We start from the raw sequence: 26,655 nt of genomic DNA, 5'->3' as shown, positions 1-26,655 counted from the left end.
CATCATTCACGAGATCCTGGGCCGGCGATCGCGGCCGTGGCGGCGGGGACGACGGCAGCGGCAGAGGCGGGGGCGGCGGCGGCCGCCATTGAGATCGGAGCGCCGAGTCGGCCGGCGCGCGGCGTGGCGCGGCGCGGCGCGGCGAGCCGGTGCGCGCCCGCTCAGCGCACCGGCGCTTATCACCTAACGGCAGTGGAGGCGGCGCTGCCTCGGCCCGTGCTGTCCGGTCCGGGGGAGGGGGCAGGCGGCGAGACAATGCCCGGTCGAGGTCAGAGAGCGGGGCTAGGTCACCAGCGCCGTCAACGCGTCCCACTGGTGAGGCGACGGCGGCAGTTCGCTCGGGTGCGCCACCGTCGAGCTGCAAAGGAGCGACCGGTCAGAACGCGGGTAAAATATTGAAACGAAAATCACAAGGCGCTGCCCTCGGTGCCAGTCCCATGTGCGCTACTTCCAAATAATACATTATCACGATATCCGCTAAGGTGCGTTTGTGCCTTGTGATGACCCAAACAAGCCTGCCACTGTGCTGTTCCACTGTCCAGCAGCCAAGGCAAGACAGAAACAGGGCTGCTGCTGCGTGCGGCCGACTCGAAGTTCAGCCAACATGCTAAACAAACAGCCAAGACAGCGCGCATCTCAACAAACGTCCGCGTTCTCCGACGAGAACGCATTCTCTGTACGGGTTACCTTACCTTACCATTGCCTCATCTTTTTCAAACTGTCTATCTCAAACATAACTTTGGCCGGACGCGGATCCAACGAAAATGTGACACCCGGACGCCTCTCGCACCGCACAACGCGGCACCAGAAAGGCCAACACCTTGCGCAACATTGGAGAGAGGAATGAGCGCAGCGGCCCAACCACAGCACCTGCCAGCGGCCTCGTAACAGAGCATCGCACACTCACCTGGCGAAGCTCTTGTAGGCGGCCGACTGGGGGTTGATGCAGAGCGGAACCTTCTCAGGGCTCATGTGGTTCACGATGAACTTACGCATCCGGTCTGTCGGGAGGGAGGCAGTCAGCCGAGAGCAGAGGACAGACTGAGCGGCGAGACACGGAGATGGGCGCGGCCGCCGACACAGGCGGTCAGTGGTCACACTAGACGAGCAGACATAAAAACCCGGCACCCGCTTGCCGGTAGCGACAGGGCAGCGACGAAAAAAAGACAGAAAGGAGATGCTAGAGCATCGCCATTTTTTCGAATTAAGCCGCACCACTTCATGCGACATTCGTTTGTCAAGCATGTTTGTGCCTTTCAAGCCGCTGCCCTTCCAGAATACCAACAGTGTTTCATCACCAAGAGCGCACAATAGCGCGAACTATCCGAACTAAGGTAGCGCTTATTTGAAATGCAGACGAAATTATCTGCAACGCTGTCAAGAATCAGTTGCGATGCAACATAGTCAAGCGGTGCCTACACATTGCATCCCGCTGCTTCCCAGTTCCACCCACACGCCAACGAACACCGACCAGTGTTCTGCCGCTCGCAGCGCCGCCCGGCGTCGGGCGAGCAGCGCCGCGCGCGCCCCCTTGCCCACCTTTGACCTGGACGACCGAGGTGAGCTCGCGCTCCCAGGTGTCGTCGAACGGCTGATGGGCGGCCGGCTCGTAGTCGGTGGTGTACTGCCGCTGCGGCCCGGACGACCAGCAGCAGCGGCACATGCACGCGTGGTAGCGCAGCCGGCCCTCGTCCAGGTACGGGTGACTCAGGGCGTCTGTCACACGCAGCAGCCGCTTCCCCTGGGAACGACGCGCCGGTCAGCCCGGCACGGCACGGCACGGCACGGCACAGAGTGCAACACAACGCAGCGCAGCGTGGAAAAGCCGTCTCCCTCACGGACTGAGTGCCGACCAGCACAGTATAGCACAACACAGCGCAGTACAGTGCACCAGGAACGCTTAACCCGGAGACAGGGCGCCAGTCTGCATGGCATATCATAGCACGATATCGCATGACATAACATGGCAATGCCAAACACAACACAGCACAGCACAGCGTGGCACGACACTGCGCAGCACGGCAACCGAGAAGCAGTTGAGTCCGCGGCGGGCTGAAGAGTGACAGGAGGAACGGCAGGACGGACGGCCCGGACGGCGGGACGGACGGCCCGGACGGACGGTCCGGCGCCGGCGGGCGGCAGCCACGACCGCCGCTCGACAAACCGTCGCACGGCGGTCCGGCGCACCGGCCGCCGTGTACTGCCAGCACGCCGATCCGCACGGGTCATAAATAACGCACACCGGAACAGCATAAGCGCCTGTCGGGCACGTGTGCACGGAGTAAGCGTAACGGAGCCCACACGGATGCCGCGCAAGGCGTGCTTTGGCTTGACGTCAGTGCGGTGCGGCGTAGTTTTGAAGTGTGACGCGGGCGGTCGGAGAGCTGTCCTGTCCCAACTGCTCTCTGTGCGGGCCCGGTCACGGGTGGTCCCCGAGGCCTTACGGAATCAGATAAGCCCGCCGGTTAAGGCACGTGAAGCGGGTTACGTGAGGCCCTGGCGGCTACATCGGCAGAAGTCGCCTCTCACCGAACGGGCGCACGAGCGGGCCGTTGTGGAGCGGTTGCGCTGGGCCGGCTCCCAGCAACAGAGGAGGCCTTGTGACCTGTCCCGATTGCCTCACGGCCGCGGAGGTGGTCGGGCGGGCCGGCCGCTCCCTGGCGCCCCACCGGCCGACCCCTGGCCAGTCCAGTGCCACGCCGCGGCCGGCCCGGTCCGTCCTTCAGCGGCGCGGTCGTTGCCCACATTGGAAAGTCACGGTCCTTGAGTTGGACGTCCGCTTCCGGAACCGACAAGAACACGATGTTATCTATCGGGTAATCCGTCCGCCAACATCAGCCGGCGGCCGGGCCCGCGCCCGCCGAAGCCTCAGTGTTTTTGTTGCCGCCATCCGCTGCGATCCGAGGTTTCACTCGTCTGGCAGTGTGCGGACGTCACCGGCGTCCCACCTCCGGCCGACCGCGACACGTGCGCGCACGAGGCGTCATTATAGGAGACGGCTCGGTGGCCAGATAGTCCGCACGAAGCGAGCCGGCTAGCCGACCGTAAAGCATTCGCACACAACACACGGCGCGCGTCGGAAGGCACGCCACCTGCCCACCCGTACGGCCGGGACAGGCGCGGCGTCGGCAGCCGCCGGCACAGAGCGCCGCTGGGGGAGGGGTGTCGGGAGGCGACGCCGGCGCGCCCGGACGGCTATCTGACCCGACCCCGGCGGCGGCGCACGGCCGCGCCCCGTCTGGCGTGCGCCGCCGTGCGCGAGAGCTGATCGTTCTCGGTCGGGGCACGGATGGCAAGCTACGCACCGGTGGCCGTCGCCGGCCTCACGCGGGTGGGGAAACACTGGGCAGATGTCGCTAGGACGGTGAGTCACACCACAGAGCCCCGGTCCACCCACTGGACGGGGATGCGTTGTGTCTCGGCCCAGCTGTACAGACTGGGACGAGGCGTAAGCCGTGATATCAAGACAAACGACACACCTGAAGATGAACACACGCACGTGTGGACCTCGCCCACACACATGTGCCCCCCCCCCCCTCGTTATCATATCGACTGGAGTTCAGTTGTCCCCAGAGGGTAATCACTAGTTGAGGTAGCCGGCTTAGCTCCCTCCCGCTCCCCTCACCGGACGCATCGGCTCCCCTGTACCGCTGGCCCCTATGGTCAGCGTGCCATCCCCCACCCCCATCGCATTTGGAGGGGCTGTCGGCACTACCGCGGTATGGCAGCCGCCTGGCCGACTCGGCCTCATCCCCGAGCCGACCGTGCCATCCCCCATCGCATTTGGAGGGGCTGTCGGCACTACCGCGGTATGGCAGCCGCCTGGCCGACTCGGCCTCATCCCCGAGCCGACCGTACGGCGCGCCGCGCAGCGGATGTTCTCGCGGCGGCCACGACAGGCTGACCGCAGGGCAGGCTGCAGTGGGGCCACGCGAACAGGCACGACGACACGCGAACGGGAGCTGGCCACGGCAGAGGATCGTACGCCCCCCGGCCGGAGCTGAGGCGGCACAGCCGGGCGCGCAGGCGAGCGAGACCAACGCGCGGTCACACGGCGCTGGGTAAATAAACATCACCGGTCGCCACTGACCGGGTTGAAGGCGAGCATCTGCGCCAGCAGGTGGACGGCGTCCGGACTTGTCTGGCTGGAGAGGCTGTAGAGCACGTGCAGCGAGGCCGGCTTGTAGGGCCGACGCAGCATGTGCTGGCGCGCGCCCTGGCACACCGTCAGCATGTCGTCGGCGCCCGGCGAGCCCAGCAGGTCTGTGATGAGCTCCAGCTGCTGGATGGGCGTTGACGCCTGCCGATGCCGGGTCACGTTAGGTCAGATCACATTCGTTGCTGATAGAGTCGCTGTCAGGCCCAGTGTCTTCTAGCGCGGACCGATACTAGACGCACGACTAAGTAACGCACCGAAACACGAGTCAACTGAACACAGCCCTGAAACTGTGGGCAAGACCAGCCCCAACAGGGCCCGCATGGGCGTGAGTGTGACGGGGTGGGCGTGGCTTGGCAACCTTCAATGAACACGTGACGCAGGACCTCAGGGACCGCCTCCCACCGTCCGTGTCCGCGGTCCGACAGCAGCGCTGTGCGACGCCCACCTGGAACAGTATCCGGCGGCCGAGCAGCTCGGCGAAGATGCAGCCCTACCGACCACATGTCAACGGCCGCGTCGTAGTGGGTGGCGCCCATCAGGATCTCGGGCGCCCGGTAGTACTGGCGTCACCACCATCCTGGGTCATGTGGCGGCGCCGGTTCGGCTCCTCCACCCGCGCCAGCCCAAAGTCGCAGATCTGCGGCGGACGGGACGGGTCAGGTGCGTCACAGGGGGGGGGGGGGGGGGGGGCGTGACAGGTGGGCAGACTGCTGCGGCGGACATGGGCGCCGCCAGAAACATCACAGGGATGAACACTGGTCATCAACAGCCGCATCGCGAGAGGCGGCCAGGTGCGCGGCTGGATCGTCAACACACCAGCAGCGAGAGCCAGTCACCTGAACAGCGCAGACGAGTCTTTGTTCAGGAGCAGGCCGAGTACGTTTATAGAAAACCGTTCGAAGCCTAGCGTCGCACGTCAGCGCTCTATCACAACTAGCTGAATGGCTTCGTGGTTGATGTAAGGGTATTACGCTCCAGCGCGATATTTGATATGATACATCCCGCCCACCGCAGCGGCATGCACCTAGCCTTTGTTTCTGACAGCACGAGCTCCACGCGGCTTTCTCCGAGCGCCGGCAAATCCCAGCACTGTCAGTAACGGGGAAACGGCGCCCGGCCCGCGACAGCCAGCCGGCCGGCCGTTGACATCAGCGAGGAAACTGCAGGCCGCCCGCTCCGTGGATGACGAGATACCGGCGGCCGCGTTTGGAAAGCGGGCACCGGCGCGCTATCGGGCCCGCTATCGCCGCCGCGGCCGGCCATCCGACCGGAGGCCGCTGCAGAGGCCACGGCGCTCGGCGCGCTCCGAGCGCGGCGCCGACAGAGCGCCGCTCGTCCGCCGTTTTAATAAATCAGCGCCGCTGCAGCAACACGGCCGCCGGCCGTCGCGCGGCCACGCGCGCAATGCAGCCCTTTGTCCACGTGGCGACGGTGCACGCCTCTTTGTGCGGACCGGCGCGACGGAGGCGGTCAGGAGCGGCGCCCGCTGCTTCGTCGGTCGCCGGCGGTCGGCCGGGCTTTGTTCGGTCCGCTCCATTCCCGGTCCGATGCCATCTAAATCTCGGCCATCCTCGCTCCTGCGCCCCGTTGAGTGGTTCGCATGAGCCGATCCAATCAGTCCGACTTGCCGACAAAGACCGGCTGGCGGCAGCTGGACCGACAGCCACGTGCGCTACCTGTCGATCCCATTTCCGAGCATGTCTCGAATTTCCCGGAAGGGCGCCGCGTGAGCACGGTCCATTTCCTGGTGAACGGACAGCCATGGAGCAGGCACGGCTCGTCAGCTGCTGCTGCTGGATCGCCCGGCGGCGTTCACCGAGCCGCCTGAGTCAAAGCTGCCGCTGGCGGAAGGCCCGGCGCCTGACTCAGACCTCGGGCTGTCCCGACCATGACCTAACACCAGACCGTTACACGTGCGCCGGACGCTACACGTGAGTCACGTGACCCGCGTGACGTCACCCCGGCGCGTCATCGAGCCCTACTGCGGACGAACGGGTGACGGAAGATCGGCGAGCGACTTTGCAGTGCGCGTCATAATCGTCAGTGGGGGCAGCTGAGCTCGGCGCCCGCCGACGGAACCGCCGCGCTCGGCGCCCGCTCGTGTATCTCAGTGCGTCCCGTCCCGCTCCCACCCAGTCCGAAGCCAGTTCCCACTGGCGGGCGCCGGAGCCGGCCCCCCGCCGGGGCCGGCCCTGAAACCTGCGGGCGACGCGGCTGGAAACGGCCGGCCGCGAGGACACGGCCGCCTGAGAACCCCTCAAGGGTGACGCCGCCGACCAGCGCCCGGCGCACAATGCGTCGACGGCCGGCCGGCCAGTGAAAGTGCCGCCGACCGACGCGAGCGCACCAAGGCTCGCCGCCGCCTGCCCCAGTTACCGGCCGGCGGAGGGCAAACAGATCGCGGCCTGCGCCGGTCGCGCCGGCCGGCGCAGGCCGACCCGCCGCACCACAAAGGCGGACCGTTTTTGCGCGCGCTTCTTGCACGACCGCGTGGGGCGGGAGAGTGGGTCGCTGCCGGTGTCGGGCGGCCGGGGGCGGCCGGGGCTGCCTGCCGCCGCGCCGCCGCTGAGGCGGCCGGGACGAGTCGGGAGCTCACCTTCAGTACACAGTTAGAGTTGACCAGCAGGTTACCCGGCTTGATATCTCTATGAAGTATTTTGGCGGAGTGCAGGTACTTGAGGCCTGCAAGGCGAGACCGGGGTCAGCGCAGGCGCACGGGGCACCGACGGCGACGTGCGAACACGCCCGTACACATTCGAACGAACACCCGCTGGACAGGCGGCCGTAACAACAAACGCACACCACGCACTCCCGAGAGCCGACAAGGGAGCCGCACCATTATCGAAACGTGCCACGAGTACACCCGCTGTGAACAATCGCCCTCATCACATGTTCGCTTTCGGAAAAAATATGTCAGTACGTCACACGAGAGCACACCCACACCCACACGCACACGCACACACACACACAAGCCCGCAAGAGCCGGCGCACGGCTCCCAGCGTCCCCTGAGCGTGACCAGTGACAGCGCGCATTACGGTGGTGCCCATTCGTTACGATGTCCCAATACACCCGCCCGCATGGCCGCAAACGCAAACAAAGGCGCACGGACAATGCCCGTGCTACCGAGGCGGGGCCGGGCGGGGCGAGGGTGCGTGAGCCGGCCAGGGCGGGCACTCAGCTGGGCGGGGGCCGGCGACGGGCGGCTGGCCGCTGCTATTTCCAACTATTGATCGCCGCCCGCCCTCTCGCCGTGCGGCTGGCGGCCGGGCGGCCAGGCCGCGCAAGGCCACACTACGGCGGTGCGGGGCCGGCGCGGCTCGCCCGAGCGTGTCCGGCGCCCTCACGACCCTCCCTTTCACAAGTCCCACGCCGGCGCGGCCGTGCTCGCCGCCGCCCAGCCGCCGCGGCCCGCCGCCCGCCGGCGTCAGCGGACGCGCGCCTCCGCTGACGCCAACCCGCACGCTGCCCTGGGGAGCTGGGGGATGGGTCGGACGCGGTGGGCGGGACTGGCGTGGGCGGTTGGGGCCTGGTGGCTGGTATGGTTTGGTCCTATTGACTGGTGTGGTTGGGTCCTGGTGACTGGTGTGGTTGGTCCTGGTGACTGGTTGCGGTTGGTCAGGACGGGGAGTTCAGTCCTAACGGGAAAACTGCCGTAATCTGGTGACTAATCAGCGGGTTCCATGAGCGCAAGCGTGCGTCATGTTGGCGTTGGCACTGTCACCCTGGCGCGTGTGTCACGTAAAGCACTGTCATCCCAGTCAGCCCAAAAGACGGAAATACTCCTCAGCTATGTCTTGCGGAAATGGCGATAATGCAAGGAAGCATTCAGTGCATAGAGAGGCAGTCTACTTCTTCCCTTCGGAGAAGCATTCTATACACCGCAACTGATGCAAGTGGGTGCAGCATGAGGACAAGGGCTATTGAAGTTACAACACTTGCCTTCAGAGCTTCCTTACACTTTCCCTCTCACTCCTGCTGGTGCATATCAAATGTGTCCGCATCTCATTGCGGGCAGCTGATCGCAACGGCAACCAGCTTAACCGATCGCCCAAAGCAGGAGATGGGCACATCCTCCTTGACCACCAGATAGAGGGAGAGCGCTAGAGAGAGAGCGAGAGAGAGAGAGAGAGAGAGAGAGAGAGAGAGAGAGAGAGGAGAGAGAGAGAGCGAGAGCGAGAGAGAGAGAGAGAGAGAGGAGAGAGAGAGAGGAGAGAGCGGAGAGGAGAGAGAGAGAGAGAGAGCGAGAGCGAGAGAGAGAGAGAGGAGAGAGGAGAGAGAGAGAGAGAGAGGAGAGAGAGAGAGAGGAGAGAGAGAGAGAGAGGAGAAGAAGAGAGAGAGATAGAGGAGAGAGAGAGCGAAGAGAGAGAGAAGAGAGAGAGAGAGAGGAGAGATAGAGAGAGAGAGAGAGAGAAGAGGAGAGAGAAGAGAGAGAGATAGAGAGAGAGAGAGAGAGAGAGAGAGAGAGAGAGAGAGGAGAGAGAGAGAGAGAGAGAGAGAGAGAGAGAGAAGAGAGAGGAGAGGAGAGAGAGAGAGAGAGAGAGAGAGAGAGAGAGAGAGAGAGAGAGAGAGATAAGAGAGAGAGAGAGAGAGAGAGAGAGAGAGAGAGAGAGAGAGAGATAGAGGAGAGAGAGAGAGAGAGAGGATGAGAGAGAGAGAAGAGAGAGAGAGAGAGAGAGAGAGAAGAGAGAGATAGACACCATCTGACTCGGTCAGCAGTCGTTGCGCCAGCAGCTCCGCCGCACGCGGCCGACGCCGCCAGTTTGAAAGGACCACCGGCGGCGGCGGCGGCGGCGGCCATACCACTTCACCACTGGCATCTCCGCCGCGTCCGGGGCGCCGCCGGCCCGGCAAGGTCAGCGGCGCGTAGATCCGCCTGACCTCCGGCGGTTAGCGACAACAGCCCCACTGTCAGCGGCCGTCGCTGATCCCCAGACGACTGGAGGAGGCTGCTCTGCTCTGGCCGACACGTTGCCCCGACGGACACCTTTCCCGCCGCAGCCGGCCGGCGGTCTTACAAGCGGCCGGCGGACGTAGATGCGGCGCCATTCTGCGGTCGCCGAGCCAGGCCGCGACACCAGCACCACTAGCCCGGACCGGCGCGGGGACAGTCGGCACCACCCGGCGCGGCCGACCGACCGACCCGGCCGAACGCCCAGCGCCGCGCCGCCAGGTCTTCCTGTCATCACATGTGACGCCGCAGCTGGGCTCGAGTGCCGTCCGAGGCCGGCGCTCAAGGAACGTCCGGCCGGCGGCGGGCGCCGTCCCACGCGCGAGCCTGGCGCCCCGCCGCCGGCCGTGAGAAGCCGCGCTGACGAAAGTCAACCGAGGCGGCGCCACTCGGCGCACGCTGACCAACGCGGCGGCGCGTTCTGCCCACACGTTACAACAGCCGGCGGCGAAGGGGGCGGCCCGCGCACCAGCGCTCAGCCGGTTAGGGTCTCGGTCCGCGGTCCGCGGAGGGGAACGGGCGCTCCCTTGACAGGAGGCGCCACCAAGGTCACAAGTCCCGCACAGCGAGAAGACATACACAAGACCGGCCCTGTGGCAGACACTGCAGAGGCCATGATAGCCGACACAGTGAGGAACGCTGCGCGCCGCGACGCCAGCACCTCTACAACAAAGGAGCCCTCGTGCAGTCTACGGACGCCACCAGCGGCCGAGCGTCGGGCCGGCCGGACGCTGCCGGCGTCGGCGGCCGGCCGGTTTCTCTGCTGTCGACGCCAGGACGCGCCGCATTGTTTCCCGCACGAAAGCGGAGTTCGGTGGCGACAATGGCGGAGACGGTCTTGTGCTGCCGCGCGTACATCTGTCACAACAGCCGCCATGTGAATTCGCGGCTCACGGTCGTCGCTGCCCGGTTTCTCTGCTGCCACGCACTTTCCACGGCCGGCGGAAAGCAGGCCGAACGGGCGCCGGGCCGGGCGCGCGGGGCGCCGGGCGCGCGGCCGCCGACGGGCAGCGTCCCCTCCGCGGAGAGCGTCCCCGCGAGACCCGATCCGGCGGCCGGCGACGCAGAGGGCAGCACGGGTCGCGTGCGCCCACCTGCTGCCCAGAGCCAAAACAAGACGCCGGTACGCGGGGGAGCCGGGCCACATGTCGCGCATCGGCGCGGGTTCGGTTCGGTTCGCCACAGCGGACCCTGGCTGCGTAGCCGGCCCACTGACCACCGATCGGATTACCAAAAGGCGGCGCGTCGTCGAGTCACAGGTCTCGCGACCAAAACAGCACCAAACCCAACGTTTCAGAACGGGCCCTTACGTGACACTCGCCCGTCCAAAGCGTCCCGTCCGGGGACAGTCCCCAGCAAATCCACGTGGCACGGCCCCAGTAGCACACGTAACACATGACCTGTTTCCCCGAGTTTAGTAGGTAAAGTTCAGGGCCGGGCCGGCCATGGGCGAAGCGAGGTGGGCGGCGCGACGGTGGCGCCGCCGGCGGCCGGCAGCGCAAGCGGCCGGTGAAAGAGAGTGAAGCCCACACGCGGCTGGATGTGGGTCAAGTTCTCGCGCTGCCTGAACGCACGTCGGGTTTACGAAACCGGCGATTGCCTGTGAGAGCGGGCGGCGATTGGGCGCAGCAGTCTGTCGCCGCAGCCGGCCGTGTCCCCAGGACGCACCAAAGCGCGCGCCCGGCCTCACGCCGGCCCTCCGGCACGGCCTCAACCCACTGACGATACCCTGCCCCCCTCCCCACTGACCGGCGTCACGCACCGGCGTCCGGCACGGAGCGGGCCCGACCGGCCGCGGGTGCAACATCCGGGTCAGAGCGGCGAACCTTCGCCAGCCCGACCGCGGTCCAGCGCCGCAAGGCCTGGTGTGCCGTCCACGCCTCGGAGAGCGCCGCAGAACACCGCGCATGAGCGCTCTGCCGCGCGTCCCAACGGGCGAGGATTCGCAAGAGGACTCCGCCAAGGCGGCAGGAATGCTACTCGAACAGGGCGACCGATCCCACCAAAGCAGAAGTGATTCTACCACAGCCGAACGATCACTCCCGCCAAGGGAGGGTTCCAACCACGCCCGGCGTGCCGAGGACATCGAGAAGAGGGTTCCAACCACGCCCGACGTGCCCAGTACATCGAGAAGAGGGTTCCAACCACGTCCGACGTGCTCAGTACATCGAGAAGAGGGTTCCAACCACGTCCGACGTGCCCAGTACATCGAAAAGAGGGTTCCAACCCCGTCCGACGTGCCGAGCACATCGAGAGGCGGCCGATTCCCGTGTGGTGGCCAGCCTGGCCGACACAGGAGCGGCGACTCGGCTCGCACCGCCGGCAGACGCTCGCCGCCGCTGGGCCGACGGCCAACTGCCCGACACGGTCGGCGGAGCATGCGGCGAAGGCCGCCGGGCGGCGACAGGGGCCGGCCGCACCGCAGCGCGTGTTGTGTGGTCACCCGCCGCCGGCACACGCAACCGCGCGCCGCCCGGCGCCGCGGGGCCGCGCGCCGAGGCGCCGGTCGCCGTCGCCGAGCCCGGCCTCGACCGGGCCGCAAGAAGCCGGCGGTCGGCCGCGCGGTGACGGCGCCTGTCAGCGTCTCGCAACAGAGCTGTCAGCGCGTCGCCGGACGGACCCGTCCCTGTCCCGCGCGGCGAAAGGCGGCGGCGAGGACGGGCCGGCGCCGGCCGCCCAGACAAAGCCGGACCAGGTGACACCAGACGTGACGTCACTCCTGACAGCCGGGTGCCGATACGTTTGGCAACTTGACCCACATTGTGAAGACAGTTGCATGTTGAGGCACAGTCCAAAACTCGTCTCGACTATTCCAGCACCGTGGAAACTTGCAAAAGCCGGTCAGCCGGCGATAAGTCATCCCTTGCACAATAAAAATGACACTGCTGAAAGCTGTCGAGAAATACAGGACGGCAGCCTGGCTATTGCAATGGACACAATGGTTTCCCAGCATGTGGGAACCTGGCGCCCTCGTTTCATGTCGTCAGATGGATCTGTCTTCACGCAGAACAGTCCGCGGGTCGAAAACCGGCGGTCGGCACTCGCCGGAATGTGTTCACCCTTTAAAGAAGGCGCCGTGCTGACCTGACAAGGGTACCGTAAGCACTCCTCCAACCATGCACGCCAAACATGCGAGTCTCCATTACGGCATCCGACTGCGGGCCAGTTCGGACGACTCGGACTGGTGCACGAGCCAGTTCGGATGAGTCGGACTGGTGCATGAGCCAGTTCGGATGACTCGGACTGGTGCACGAGCCAGTTCGGATGACTGGGACTGGTGCTCAAAAGCGGCCAGATCGCAGGCCAGCCACAGGGTCAAGCACAGACAGGTGGGCACACACCTGGAACGACCAGCGTTCGCTGTTGGAAGACCGCGACCAACGCCAGAGGACGGAACAATGCAGTTCTTGAGATTTGAATGTTGCAAACCAGAGCTGGCCTCCTCATGGAACTACGTGTCAATTTGGAAAGACTGGCCTGTTAAAGCGTGCTGAAGTCATGTGAGAGAGCGATATCATTTATCTCTTACAACTCATGATTGCATCCAATTAACGGCAACCAAGCAATTATGCCGCATCATAAAGGTCCCTTTAGGGAGAAACAGCCGAAGGAAAACAATTTACCCGTTCCGCATCGACCAGCCTTGACACAAATAGGTGGCGAAATGCTGGCCAGCTTTGCGCCAGAGTGTGCCGCGCCAGCGCACACGCCGCCCGCCTGAACCCGACCGGCCGCCACGGTCGTCACCACGTGCCGGGTACAGGCCCACGGCGCGTGTCGGTAGGTCTGTGACGACAGCACCCACCACGCGCGCGGCGCCGATGAGCTCACAGCAATGGAGCGCACACTGCTGGGGGTGCAGAGGAACCTATGGCGTCACGGGCTGACGTCGTGCGTTTATCTCGCGTAACGTGCGAGAACGGCAAGACAGCCCTCGTTTACCGAGGAGCCCAGCACCGAACAACACTGCCGCCAACAGTCGCCAAGCAGCAGCTGGCCCCACTCGTGTGACCATGTCTGCAACCAGCCGTGTCACACACACTGGTCACACGGGTGACCGCCGAGCTGGCAAACGGCGACCGGCGAGCGCCGCAGCCGCCGGTTTTCCCCGACGCGAGGAGACAATCCCGCCTTCACCGCGAGCGGCCGGCTGGTAACGCCTGGCCCGCCGGAGGTCTCTCAACGCTGCCGGGATGGCAGACGGGAGCGGAGCGTGCCGCCGTTGGGACCACGCGCGTGGCGAGGTCGGTGATGACCGAACGGGACTGTCTAGCGACGATTCGGATGCTGATCCCAAGGTTCCCCGTCAAATTGGACGCCCGACTAAGACAAAAACTAACACAAACAAGGGTGCTATTTGGCAGCCCATGTCGGGACAGCCATAGCAGACATTCCTTTGCAATGGTTCATTACAATTGCCGCCTAAAGCACGACCGCACCGCACATGCCGCCTTTCCAGCGTTTCGCGTATCTCGGCATCAGTAGACATTGTACAACCATCAGTTTACACGACACATCCCGCGAGTCCAGCGCCGTCGGAACGCCAGATCCCGGAGCGCGCCTCGGTCCAGCGCGAGCCGTGCGACGCCGGCAGCCATCGCAGCCGGCAGACGCGCCCCACCGAGTGCGGCCAGCGGGCGCGACCCGGCCCTGGCGGCGGCCGTCCTCCGACTCCGCTTCCCCTACGCTGTTCCGACGTTGTAATCAATCACAGGGAAATCTAACCGACGCCGAGCCGCCGGGGAAATGAGCCGAGCCCACAGCGCCCAGCAACTGCCACGTATCCACCATCGGCGCGAAAGCTGCTGAGAGGGGAGGGGCGATGAAGAGGGATTGTGTATCAGAAAAGGGATCCGAGGAAGGCGAGCATGATGTGCGAGATAGGGGCCAGCGCGGGAGTGCAGGCGGCAAGGCGACAGGGCTGCATCAGGAGACAATGCGAGGCGGGAGGGCCGACCGGGAAGGCCGAACGCAAGAAACAATGCAAAAAGATCATGTTCTGTAAAGATGAGCGCAAAAAGCGACCGGCCGGCCAGCCCGTACAGCCAGCAAGAAAAGCAATAGAGAATGGGAGTGATCAGGGCATGCCCATGATCGGAAACGGGCCCGGAGCCTGCAGGGATCCACCAGAAAGCGAGCCGAGTGAGCCGACAGAGGACGGAGCCGCCAGCCGGTGGCGGGAGAGAGCGACGGTGTGCTGAGGTGACCCGGGACTGCGTCGTTGGCCAGCGCCGGCGAGAGGGCAGCAGTGGGTTGCCGGGCCGGTCGTCGCCATGCCACAGGGCTAGAATCGATAGGAGCCGAGCTCGCGAGTTCAATCTGCCCTCCCCTCCCCCGGTCGGCCGGTCTGGCCCGGCCCGGCCGACCGGGCAACGACCGAGCCCGCCGTCATCAACACACAGACACACACACATACATAAACACACGCACAGACAGACAGACATACTCACGGCCCGCCGGGGAGAGGAGCAAGCGTTCGGACGGGCAAGACAAAGCCGGCCGGTCGGCAACGGCCTAGCAGGAGCGAAGCACCTCCGCCTCCACCCCCACCCATCCCCCTCATACAAACGGTCGCCGGGGTCCACACACAGTTGAACTATCAGAACTATCAGAACTACCAGCCGCCATAATTGAATAGCTTCCGAGCCGTTACTCAACAGCATGACCTTCCCTCAGCCGACCCACCAGAGCGCGACAGACCTTAGACCAGACCAGACCAGACCAGACCAGATCAGACCAGACCACACACCAGACCAGGCCAGGGTATCGGATCCAGCGTCGCACTCACCTCGCAGGATCTGGTAGAGGAACACCTTGACGTGGTCGGCCGACAGATGCTGCGGCGACACGATGATCTTGTGCAGGTCGCTCTGCATCAGCTCCGTCACCACGTATCTGCACGGCGCCTGGTCAAGGAGATCGCACGGCACGGCACGGCACGGCCGGCCGGTGGCCACCAACACCCAGAGCCGGCGGGCGTGTCATGCCTCAGACCATACAGGTGGTCGTGTCCTGTCGCGGCGAGCTGACCTGGTCGCTCGATGCTCCCAGGTCCCGTCCCCGGCCGGCGGCCGCCCAGCGCAGCGCCCCCCCCCCCCCCCGCCAGCCCGTCAGGTCCGTCCGCGACCATCCGCCCAGCCGACTGCCACACGCAAACCCATCATCCAATACGGCAACGACAAGATTGACGTTATATTACCACCCCAAAGCCTCAAGTGTCGTCTGAGTGTGGCCACGGCCAGAGCCAGGTGGAGCGCCACCCGGCTGGGCGGCAGCCCACACGTGCCACGGGACCGGCCCGCCAGCCAGTCGGCGCCGGCCGCGGAGCCCTGCGGCTCACCCCTCGCAGCTGCACCGTTACGGGCGTTTTACACCACCGGTTGCCGGCGCCGAGTCGGGGCAGATTAGCGCCGGCAGATCAATACCCAGAGAGAGCGAGCCTGAAACACGACCGCGGCTGGCGCTCACAGGTAGTGACGGCGCCGGTCCAAAGCCGGAGTCGGCCGCCGCGGATCGGTCTGACGGCCGGAGCAGCGCCGACCGCGGCTGGCGGGCGCTACCGAGATCGGCGACTGATGACAGCAGCCGTCATGCTCCCCCGCGGCAGTCTCTCGCTGGAGCCGGATCGGCACGGCCCAGAGCAGGCAGTCTCTCGCTGGAGCCGAATCAGCGCGGCCCAGAGCAGGCAGTCTCTCCCTGGAGCCGAATCAGCACGGCCCAGAGCATGTTTACCAGGTTTCGACAATGTACGTGACGAGCACGATTAAAAAGTGGCTTTCGAGGCGTGATTCATCGCATATCTCAGCCAGGCCCCAGCTGTCGCGGTGCGGTGGGGGAACTTCGACACCGCGCCGAACTTAAAACTAGCCTGCTGACGAAAATCTAACACAAGATCTCTGTGTTTTCATTGTTCTCCAAGCTAGACGTTCATCTGACAAGTACTTTTCCTGGGAATGGCCCAAGATATTCCGCCTCACACAAACGTATCACAGTTGGAATGGACGAGCGATTTCCCTATATGCAGTTTGACTGCATGAGCGATCGCTTATCGCCAACCATATCACTAACCCAATTGCCAATCTTTGAAGACAGACATGTCCAATTTTATGGACGCTAATACAGTTCACTTTATCAGCGAGAAGCACAAGTGCTAGCGTACTAACCGCAGCCCGACGCGCCTGGCATTTGCACAACACGCAATGGTATCTGGGCCTCACACTGCTCTCCAAGAGCAACACAGACCACAACCAATTGCTTAGGGAGTTCGCTTACTTCAAGCTGCTTCTACCAGTGAACTCAGCCACGAAGCTCAGTAAACACAGCGAAATACCAACACGAACGTCATTAAGCCCAACATTACGGCCTGGGTGTTTCCCCCACTCCTATGACAACTCGGTTGCCATAGCTACCAGACGCGGTGCAGTAGCGCCATCCTCCGCCTCGGGCGCACCCGTGCCGCTAGCATTATCCCTGAACGCTGCGTAGCTATCGGCGGCCTGGCATTGGGTGGCAGCGGCGCTCCTGCGCGCGGGCCGGGGAAGCGCCGCCGGGGAAGCGCCGCCGGGGCCGAGCGCCGGCCGGCTGGTGGGCCGGACCGAGGGAGCGCCGCCGGGGCCGAGCGTCGGCCGGCTGGTGAGCCGGACCGAGGGAGCGCCGCCGGGGCCGAGCGCCGGCCGGCTGGTGGGCCGGACCGAAGGAGCGCCGCCGGGGACGCGTGGTCGGCCGGCTGGTGGGCCGGGCCGGGCTGCGGGCCGCGAAGCCAGGCCGGGGACGTGTGGCCGGCCGGCTGGTGAGCCGGACAGGGCTGCGGGCCGCGGAGCCAGGCCGGGACGCGTGGTCGGCCGGCTGGTGAGCCGGGCCGGGCGGCCTGGTCCATCAGCCGGCCGACCACGCGTCCCCGGCCTGGCTCCGCGGCCCGCAGCCCGGCCCGGCCCACCAGCCGGCCGGCCACGCGTCCCTGGCCTGGCTCCGCGGCCCGCAGCCCGGCCCGGCCCACCAGCCGGCCGGCCACGCGTCCTCGGCCTGGCTCCGCGGCCCGCAGCCCAGCCCGGCCCACCAGCCGGCCGGCCACACGTCCCCGGCCTGGCTCCGCGGCCCGCAGCCCAGCCCGGCCCACCTGTTTACACCGCTGAGACGGTCTGAGGGACGGCCTGCCCAGACCGGTCCTACGTCCCTGCCTCTGATCTAGTGCCCTCTCTCTCCGGGCCGGGCCGGGGCCGCGGCGTTATAACAGGAGGCCCCGGCTCCCCACTGGACGAATGGAGCAGTGGCTCACCGTCGTCATACCAGGCCAGCGGTGTAGCCGAGAAGAGCAAAATACTCTGGAGCCCAAAAACCCTCCGCTTCTCGAGATTGCGGGGGCACTATGAGTCCGAACGCCAAGTACTTCTTGCCTGCTTAAGATAATAGTACGGCTTCTAGAACATAAAAATGCGCCCTCGATGCATCAAAATCAAATCCCGAGGCTAAAAAGGCTCCCGGGTCCAAAAACAAACCTCTGGCGATGAAGTGAAGACCCATTGGACAAAATGGCTCGTATGCCATAATTTGGTTCCCTGCTGGGCGAAATCCTGGCTACGCCACTGTGTTCGGCAGGGTGGCGGGGCTGCAGAGCCGACGACCGTTCACTACGCCACTGTACTGGGCAGGGTGGCGGGGCTGCAGAGCCGAGGACCGTTCACTACGCCACTGTACTGGGCAGGGTGGCGGGGCTGCAGAGCCGAGGACCGTTCACTACGCCACTGTGTTCGGCAGGCTGGCAGGGCTGCAGAGCCGACGACCGTTCACTACGCCACTGTACTGGGCAGGTTGGCGGGGCTGCAGAACCGAGGACCGTTCCCTTCCAGACAGCGAGCCTGCCGGTGTCCGTACGACTACGGTAGAGGGAGCGGGCTCTATACAAACTTCCTCGCAACAGAGCTGGAACAGTATTGGTTCGAATAGAGGGCAGCACGCAATTCCCGCGGGCGGGTTCTTGACGGCATATCATGTAACTTTCTGGTAATTATCTTGATCACAAGAAACAAGGTAACAGCCTCTTTGTTCGGTGACTTACACAAGCCGCCACGTTTTTGTGAAATTGAAAGTAAGTCGTAACATACAGGGAACTGATCATTTACCTTCTGTCAATCACCAGCGAAGACTCAGCTATAATTGACTAATTAAGACCCTCATTTGGGCTCAGAGTCATTATGGTAACTTACATTCGCCAGGAGGTAATGGTCAAATATCGTCAAGAAGAAAAAACTATTTGCATTGTAAATACCGAACGTCTTAACCTACGGTTATGATCACGAGTTGATACGATTAAACAAAAAATACATTATAAACCAAGATACGTAAGACTACACACTAGACAATCACACTGCGAGCCTGCGCAAATATTGTCAATAAAAAGATATCAGAATCATCCGAGCTCCCACATCCTAACACCTAGTACAAGGTCATGCACCAAGGAATGCACAAAACACGGGCGGTTACGTAGTGATGTCATGATGACCCATACTGAGCAGCGCCTTAGCAGCCCTGAGCAGATCTTAGCAGCATCGTGCACTGGGCGCTAGGACATGAATACCCAGTATGGGTTACCGTAGCCTTTCGGCTCAGTTGCCCGTATCTCATGCAGCCTTTGGCGTACGGCCGTGGTTCGGGCGTCGGGATGTGGAAGCTCGGATAGTCTATTATTTTGATAACTTCATGGTGACAGTGTCTGCCCATATTCGGAGCATTTTCTGAATTCACGTGTTGTGGTTTTTAACTGCTTCTTTTTTGTGTAAAACGCCATTAACTCGTGATTCAAACTGCATGCTGAAACGCGGAACATTGGCAACATAACCAACATTCGCTGGATAAGGTTGTTTAACTAGAAGCTCTAGGCGCATTGAAGGTCTTTAACTGTCGGCATATTCGGCATTAAGAACCCTGAACTCATAATGTCGAAGAGCCAGGAGCCTGGGACAATTCTTTCCAACATCATCTGAAATACCTTTTACTGTGTCACGTGCGACTTTGCAGCAAGCAAACAAAAAAGTTCGACAAATATAGCTGAGCAGCTCATCATCCCCTCTGATATAAACTATATCTCGGGCCCAGTGTCTGGACAGTGTGGTGAGAGGTGCAACAAATGAGCGATTCATTTCGAACAGAACAAAACACTCAGTTGAGCACGATCATCTGCAGCGTTCGTCTCTGCCAGACAACGGTTCCCTCGCTATCAATAGCCCATCCGGCAACCGTGGCGCGTCGATAAGAAGTCAGCAGAACAAGGCTTGCACCGATACGGCAAATGAGATCACGGAGAAAAAGCGACAGATGTAACAGTTGATAAAAAGATCCACACGGTGCGGAGACAGCTAACCATGATGAACTGCGCCCGACAATCGCCATCCACAAACACAATTATCGAAAGCGCACCGCAAAGACCCTGCTCCGCCCGTCGACTCCATTAATCGCGCCGGTGCCGCACCGGCCGGCCGCCACAAAGACCGCCGAGGACGGTGGCCGAGCCGCCTGAGACAAAGGGGTCGACCGGGTCGGCGGCGCGCTCTCCGCCGCAAAAACCGCGCGGCGCTGACCGGCGGCCGACGGCGGCGATCCTATCGGCGCATACCGCGCGCTGGCAGTAAACAGCGCCGGACGCCCCTCGCCAGCCCTTTAATTTTTAAATGGCGGCCGTTGGCGGCGCCAGCGGCGCCCGGCGGCTGCAGCGACGCCGGCGTGGGAACGCGCCGAGGCGGCGGCGGCGGCGGCAGCGGCGCGCCGGCGACAGATGCAGCGCGCGGCCGCCTATCGAGCGAGCGGGGGGCGTCCCCCGACGGCCCCGTCGGACGCCGCGTCGGTCGCGACGGGACGAACAATGGTGACGGCGCGGGGCGCGCGCCGCCGGTCGATACAAATAGGGGGAGCACACGCGGCGCAGGGGGCACCGACCGGCGTATCCGGCAGGTGCTGCGGTGCGGTTTAAATCGCCGGAGCGGGAGCGACGCCGACAACGGCTCGGTGCCGCCCCCCCCCCCCCCCCTACCCTCCCGAACCGTCCCCACCTCCGCGTGCAGGCGGCCATATCTCCAGGCAGGATACCGCCGGCAGTGGCCGGCTCCGGCTACTGCGACCCATGGCGGCGGCGGCGGCCGTCCGCCTCCGAGAATTCGGCCCAGTCAATTAGCGGCCGGCGGCCTGCCGCTGTCGCGGTTCGCCACAACAGGCCGGCCGTTCTCGCGCACCGCCGTGCCGCTAACACGCTGTTTGCGTCGGTCAGGTCGGTCCCAATCTCCCGCAAACAAGGCGCTCGACCGGCGACACCAGCCCGGCCATGAAACGACGCAAGCGCGCCATCAAACGAGGGTCGAGAGGGACGGCTCCCGACCGGAACGCGGCGAGAACCGACGAAGGAACGCAATGGCATTTACATTCGAATCGCCCGGCCCCTGGACGACCGCTCGCGACTGAGGGGGCTGCGCGTCTCTTTGAGCGGTCGCGGCGTGCCAAACAGCCGGCCGGTGCCCGCCCTCCCCGCCGTGCTATTCACCTGCGCGCGGCACCTTGCCCCGCCTTCAGCACCCTTTCTCAGCGGCGCGGCGGGAGGGGCGGGCGGCGCACCACGTGGAGGGGCGCCGCTCCGCCGCTTTGTGTCTCCGGGGCCAGACCGGGGCCGGGCCGGGCCGGGCGGCGTCTGCGCCGTCCGCCGCAGCCTTGTGGAAACAAGGACGGCCCCCGTCATAACTCGTCGCCCGCGCCGCGCCCGACGCCACAATGGGCGCGCGCCTTTGTCGGCGCGGCGCCGATGGCCCGCCCGTTTTTGCCGCTGGTTCGAGCCGCAGACCCGAGACAGGGGGTCGGACGGCCGGCCGGCGGCCGTGCTGCAGCGGTGCTCTCCGCCTGCCCGGGCCGGGCAGGGGCGTCCGTTCCGCCGCGGCCTGGGCTTCGCGGCACACTTCGTCCGGCCAGCACCGCCAGCCGGCCTGCGCACCGCATGCGTGGTGTGTCTCACACGCGCTCGTCACGTTACACCAGCCTCGATCCAGTGTGATTTGAACAAAACTAGCGCGTGGCATTGGCACGTTTTGAATTGGAGAATACCCGGGCCAAATCGTAATGGGGTTGGGCGACAGAGCCGTTGTCATGTTCGTCACCTGACAGCGTCACTGGTCCGCCCGACCTCTCCCGCCCATCCGAACTCCCGAGACACATCTGACCCCTCCAACTGGCCTCCCCTGTGTGGCCGACCTTTCTAGTCCGACTGGCCTTCCCGCGCCGGCTGACATGTCTGGCATATGGGGTGCCGAGCCTCCGGGGAACATCCTGACCTCTGCTGCGCGTCCCGGGTCCCTCTGACCTGCCAGGACCGGCTGTGTCCTTTGGGACCAGCTGACCTGTGCGGGTGCCGCCGGCGCCCGGAGGGAGGGGGCGGGAGCGACACGCGTCCGTGCCGGCCGGTCCACAGGCGGCCACATCACAGGAGCTGGTGGGCGACGCCGACAGCCGCCCGCTAATCGTCTAACGGGGTCCGGCCGGGCCGGGCGCACGTGCAGACGGAGAGCGCGGCACGGCAGGGGGAACGACAGCCTCCCCCCCCCCTCCCACTGATGCAGGCCGACGACTAATCAGAACAGATCGGTCTCTCCGGCCGAGCGGCACACAATCAGACGCCATTTTCTGGTTCATGCAGCAGGGAGAGGGGACAGACAATTAAGCCCCGCGCTTTCGCACACGTGCAAGGGCCTATAGCAGGCTAAAAATCGCTATGTGTTATTCATGTGGGGGGGGGGGGGGGGGGGGGGGGCATATGACGCAGCTAGCAAGCCAGCGGGGGCGGCGACAGGCGACATAGGGGTGCAGTGTGATCCAACCATCGTCAGCCCGCTAAAAACTCCGAACAGCGGCGATGGCTGGCGCTCAAGAGCTGCCGCCGCGCTCCGGGACGTCCAAAACCGCTGCCTTCGCCAGTAACAAGGCGGTGTCGACGACAGAACCCGCTCGCCACGAAAAAAGGAGCAGTCACCAAAATGCTGCGTTGGCTGTCGGCGCCCCTGCCCCCTACTGTCCACCGCACTCGACATCCTCAATCAGCGCCGCTGGCGGTCGTGCGGCGGCCGTGCGGCAGCGGAGGCGGCGGCGGCGGCGCGCTGCAGAGGGCGGCGCGGGGGTCGCGCGGCCGCTGACTCGACCGGCGCCCGGCTGTTGCGTCAGCGCCGGCCCCGGCCGCCGGAGCGCAGCGCGGTCACCGGCTTCGGCCGCGCACGCGCACGCACCTGGAGTACCACGCGCCGCCGCCGCCGCCGCCGCCGCCGCCGCCGCCACGTGACGGCCGGCCACGGGTCGGCACGGGCACACGGGGCAGGGCGAGGCGGACGAAATGGACGACACGGCTCAGGGATGCGGCAGCCCGTCCGGCCGCGCTCTGACGGAGCCAAACGGGTCAAACACATCGGACGTTTGACCTGGTGAACGTGAGGCAGAACAGCTAGACGGCCGTCACCATCATGTGCGGCTTCCAGGTCCAACGGGACGTCCAAGACAACCGCAGCACATTCTCAGCGTTTGCCCGTCAAATCAACAGGCTGCCATTCGCAGAGGCGTTTACGACCCACGCAAGCCCTCCGCCGACGGGTGGTGTTCACGCATCTGGACGGCGATGTCGCCGTGTTCGACGCCGTGTTATGATCGCCATAAGCCGTCAAACCGTGCAGCCCGGCCGGTCGGTGTCGGTGTCGCGTCGGTGCCGAGGGAGTGCGAGGCGGCCGCCGCCGACCGGCCGGCGTCGGCACCATCAGATAACACGCTCCAGTCCCCAATTACCTCCGCACACGGCGCTTGGACGCTCATCCATATTGAGCGAGCTCGGTTACCCCACGTGATGTCCGCGCCAACTCGGCGCAGCGGGGCGTGCCGATCGACTGGGCGAGGGGCACCGGAGGGGGAGGGGGAGAACGCGAGCCGGTGCCCGGCAGTTATTTAGTGCAGGTCTGCTCTGCCGGCAAAAACTCGTGAAACGGCCCATCAGCGCCGTTAAGATATTCTGTGATGACTCGTCGTATTAGTAGGGCGTATCAGAAAATTATCTCACAACGCACGTAAGCGCTGTAACGATTAGCGTCAAAAACGCTTAGCCCGGCTGCCCCATCAACAACGTGGCAGTCCGCGCCGATCCACCATCAACCACGCACCCTCCAGATCAATGCCGCCATGAGCTCACAACACCCCCTAAGCCCCGCGACAACAACCAGCATAAACTAAACGTAACAAAACCCCACGCAAACATCGTGGCGGCTGCGCGGGGCGCGACCCTCAGGCGCAGCCGGCGGGGCGCGGCCGTCCGCCGGGCACCGGCCGCCTGCTCCCGTGACCCGGGCGGCGCCGGCCGGCCGCGCGTTTGTTTGTGACGCAGCCGGCGGCCGATGATTGGTCAGCCAGCAGGTGCGGTGACCCCGCGGCCGGGGGAGGAGCGGGTGATAGCGCCCCGGCCGGCGGCCGCCGCCCTCCACCCGTGCTATTGACCCCCGCGCCGGGCGCGCACAGACGCACACGAGCGTGCGGCCGGCGGACGGCGGCGGCGCGCCCCGTCGCCCGGCGCCGCTCTGCAAAGGCGGGCTCGGCTCGGCTCGGCTCGGCTCGGCTCGGCTCGGCTCGGCTCGACGCGCCGCGTCCCCTCTCCCGACCTCGTGCTGTCGGTCTCGAGCGCTCGGCGCGGCGCCCGGACCGCGATCCTCCTCGCCCGCCGCTGACCCGAGCGTCCCGAGCCTGACCGGGAGCCGGGCGTGTCAAACAGCACGCCCCGCGACCCCGGCCCGCGGTCCTCCTCGCCCGCCGCTGGCCCGAGTGTCCCGAGCCGGACCGGGAGCCGGGCGTGTCAAACAGCGCGCCCCGCGACCCCGGCCCGCGTCCACTCCAGGCATCCCCCGCCACAGAAGGAACCTTTCTGCGCGCGGGTGGCTCAGCACCCCGCCCAAGCACCACCCTGCCGTCTCGCTCCACGGCACGGACGTCTGGCCAACTTGAGCACTCATCCCTCTGGACGGTGCCCCCTGGCCGCGCGCCCTCAATCCGGCGAGAAAAGGATACATCTCCTGGAAAAAGTCTATGTGCGGCGGCTGCAGAATGTCCAGCGCCGAGAGCACCTGCAACAGACGGTTGGCGTCAGACGACAGCGGTGCATGCGCCTCGTGCTATCTTGTCGAAGCCGAAAAGCCGCTGAGGCCTGCTTTTGACGATACTGTCCCAGAGTGCACCCATTTCCACCCCGGTAAGTCACAAATGGTGAGTCATTTTCTGGTGGCGCTTTATTCCTCAGTCAGGGTTTTCCTTCCAGACCCCTCCTCTCCCCTGATCACAGCTGGTAGACCCGGAGGCCGCCGGACATGATGTTGGCCAACCGCACGATGGGTGGGGGGGGGGGGGGGGGGGGGCAGGCGCCGTACCGATGAGCGGTTTCGGAGATGCGTCACAAAAGGTGTCGAATGTTTTCAAGGCATGTCATGCGCTGGCCGATCTCCCACGACTTCTCCCTTCGGGAGCAGCTGGCAGCCATCCCTGACCTCCGCTGGGGTCAAACCACTCCCATTATGAAGAGCTTCATGAATCGTACAGAAACAGATCTCATTTGATGCGACTTTAAAAGTCAGCGTTGTTGACGATGTTGAGATGCGTTTGATGAAAACAAAAACGGTACAAGTCCAGTTTGATAACACGGACAGGTTTTCCGTTTTATAGCATTGCACGGGCATTAACATAGGACGGAAACAATGCCTGAAGCGTGAACAGAGGCATATCCATGTGAGATTACAGGGATAAGTTCAGGATATCGAAGCTGATCGGCTACGGCCACCTAGGATTGCACCAGACACATTCCAAGCAGCACCAGCCACCGCATTCAGTGGTGCAACAATGCTACAGGGCCTTCCTCGACCCGACATTTTGCCGGGGAGTTGCGTAAGGCAAAAAGACAAACAGAAGGTTGGTGTCGCCTATCGTTGCAAACTCCACCCGGCAATGAAGTCCCGTCTCCCCCCCCCCCCCCGCCAATTGAAGTGCAAGTGGGTCAGAATGATCGTCGTGCGTCATATCCGTCAGTTGCGCTCCACAGGACCGCCCCGCACGGACCGACACACGGTCACCCCTGCCTATAAACACACATCGCCGCCAGTACACTTCAGATGGCGGATATACCAGCAGGCCAGCCTTGAAGGCACGGCAGGCTTTACTCCGCGTCACCGGGGCTGCAAGGTACAGCCAGAAGCCTCTGTTGTAGTGGCGTCCCATTTCACGGACAGAAGTTTTTTTTGTGGGACCACAATCGGCGACAAGAAAGCAGGAAAGCGGGGCATCGGCGACAAGGAAGCAGGGAAGCGGGGCATGGGTGATAGGGAAGCAGCGGACGCCTGGTCATGGCTTCCGCCAGCTTATCAGCTGATTGCTGGGGCTTAACAGCGGCTAGCAACAAACTGGCCCTCGCAAGGCCCACCGGACAACGAACCTCGCAGCTCAGGCCTTCCACGCCAGCACACGAGCTCCATAATACACACCAAATGCACACAAACATCGGGTCATCACAAACGCGCGCTGCTCGGCAGCGAGGAAACCCGCCGTGTCTATTATGCTGTTATTTTGCAGATAACCCAAACACGCGCCGGCAGACCGGAGCGGCACCACATCTCATCGGCAGCCCACCCAGCTCGACGCGGCGGCGTGGCCACATCGCGTCGCGTGGCGTCGCGCAGCTGGGCCGCGTCGCCCGCTCGGCGGCGGCGGCCAGCCGGGCGGAGCGCGATCGGTTCAAGGACCCGGCCGGCCGTGTCGGGACAAAGAGCCGACATGTGGCGGCCGGCCAGGCGGCGCAGCTGGCCGCACGGCCGGCCCGGTACACACGCGCTGGGCTCCTCCGCCGGCGTCAGGACGGCTCGCCGCGCACAGAGCAGCCGCCGGCCGCCGGCCGGCCGTCAGCTGCTGCACAGCAGACGCTGCCGTCGTCCAGCAGGCCTGGTCTGCAGCGACAGCGCACATACACAGCGCGCGTGCACAGCACGGGCATACGAAGCACGCGCGAGGCCGGCGGAGAGGCGGACCGTAGACCCGCTGGCAGGCAGCGCGCGTCGCTCCGAGTGTCGACACGACTTCGGCGGCCGCGCAACATGCCGGACGGGCGCGCGCGACCCTGGCGCGCAAGACGAGTTGTCGAGCCTGGGCGGCGGGCCCAACTACTCACGTTGTCGTGTTTGAAGAAGCACAGCATCTTGAGCTCCCTGAAGACGCGTTTGGCCGACACCAGAGTCTGGAAGACGTTGGGCATTTTCTTGAGCGCCACTCGTTTGCCGTCCCTGGGATCTGTGACGGCCCTGAAACCGACGACACTGACGTCACATTGGGCGCCCACTGCATGATAACCACGGCTGTAAACATGCGCTGACTGGAACATAGTTTCCTCTTCCGGAGAAGCGTTCCGACCATGCACGCCACGGGCGGGATCACAATACTCCGCAGGACGTGACTCGCCTGCAAATGACGCCCTCCTTCTGTACCCCTCTCTTCCTCTTCAGTGGCGGCGAGCGCAAG

The 26,655-nt window shown here is 64.5% G+C and overlaps 1 protein-coding gene across 1 annotated transcript in view; it reads right to left on the bottom strand.

The window, feature by feature from the left end:
- Positions 1 to 282: 282 nt before the first annotated feature.
- Positions 283 to 26,655, bottom strand: part of LOC119089774 (serine/threonine-protein kinase NLK-like) — a 39,073-nt gene continuing 12,700 nt past the window's right edge. Inside the window, 11 exon segments of the mRNA XM_037212588.1 lie at positions 283 to 358; positions 908 to 1,001; positions 1,540 to 1,741; positions 4,091 to 4,300; positions 4,605 to 4,649; positions 4,651 to 4,725; positions 4,728 to 4,796; positions 6,756 to 6,841; positions 14,897 to 15,003; positions 24,169 to 24,224; positions 26,309 to 26,438. Coding sequence (XP_037068483.1) covers positions 283 to 358; positions 908 to 1,001; positions 1,540 to 1,741; positions 4,091 to 4,300; positions 4,605 to 4,649; positions 4,651 to 4,725; positions 4,728 to 4,796; positions 6,756 to 6,841; positions 14,897 to 15,003; positions 24,169 to 24,224; positions 26,309 to 26,438 — 1,150 coding nt within the window.

Source organism: Pollicipes pollicipes, unplaced genomic scaffold (genome assembly GCF_011947565.3).
Source record: "Pollicipes pollicipes isolate AB1234 unplaced genomic scaffold, Ppol_2.1 Scaffold_3087;HRSCAF=3621_pilon_pilon_pilon, whole genome shotgun sequence".
In the NCBI taxonomy this organism is placed as follows: domain Eukaryota; kingdom Metazoa; phylum Arthropoda; class Thecostraca; order Pollicipedomorpha; family Pollicipedidae; genus Pollicipes; species Pollicipes pollicipes.
This window is presented reverse-complemented; position numbering and strand designations above follow the sequence as displayed.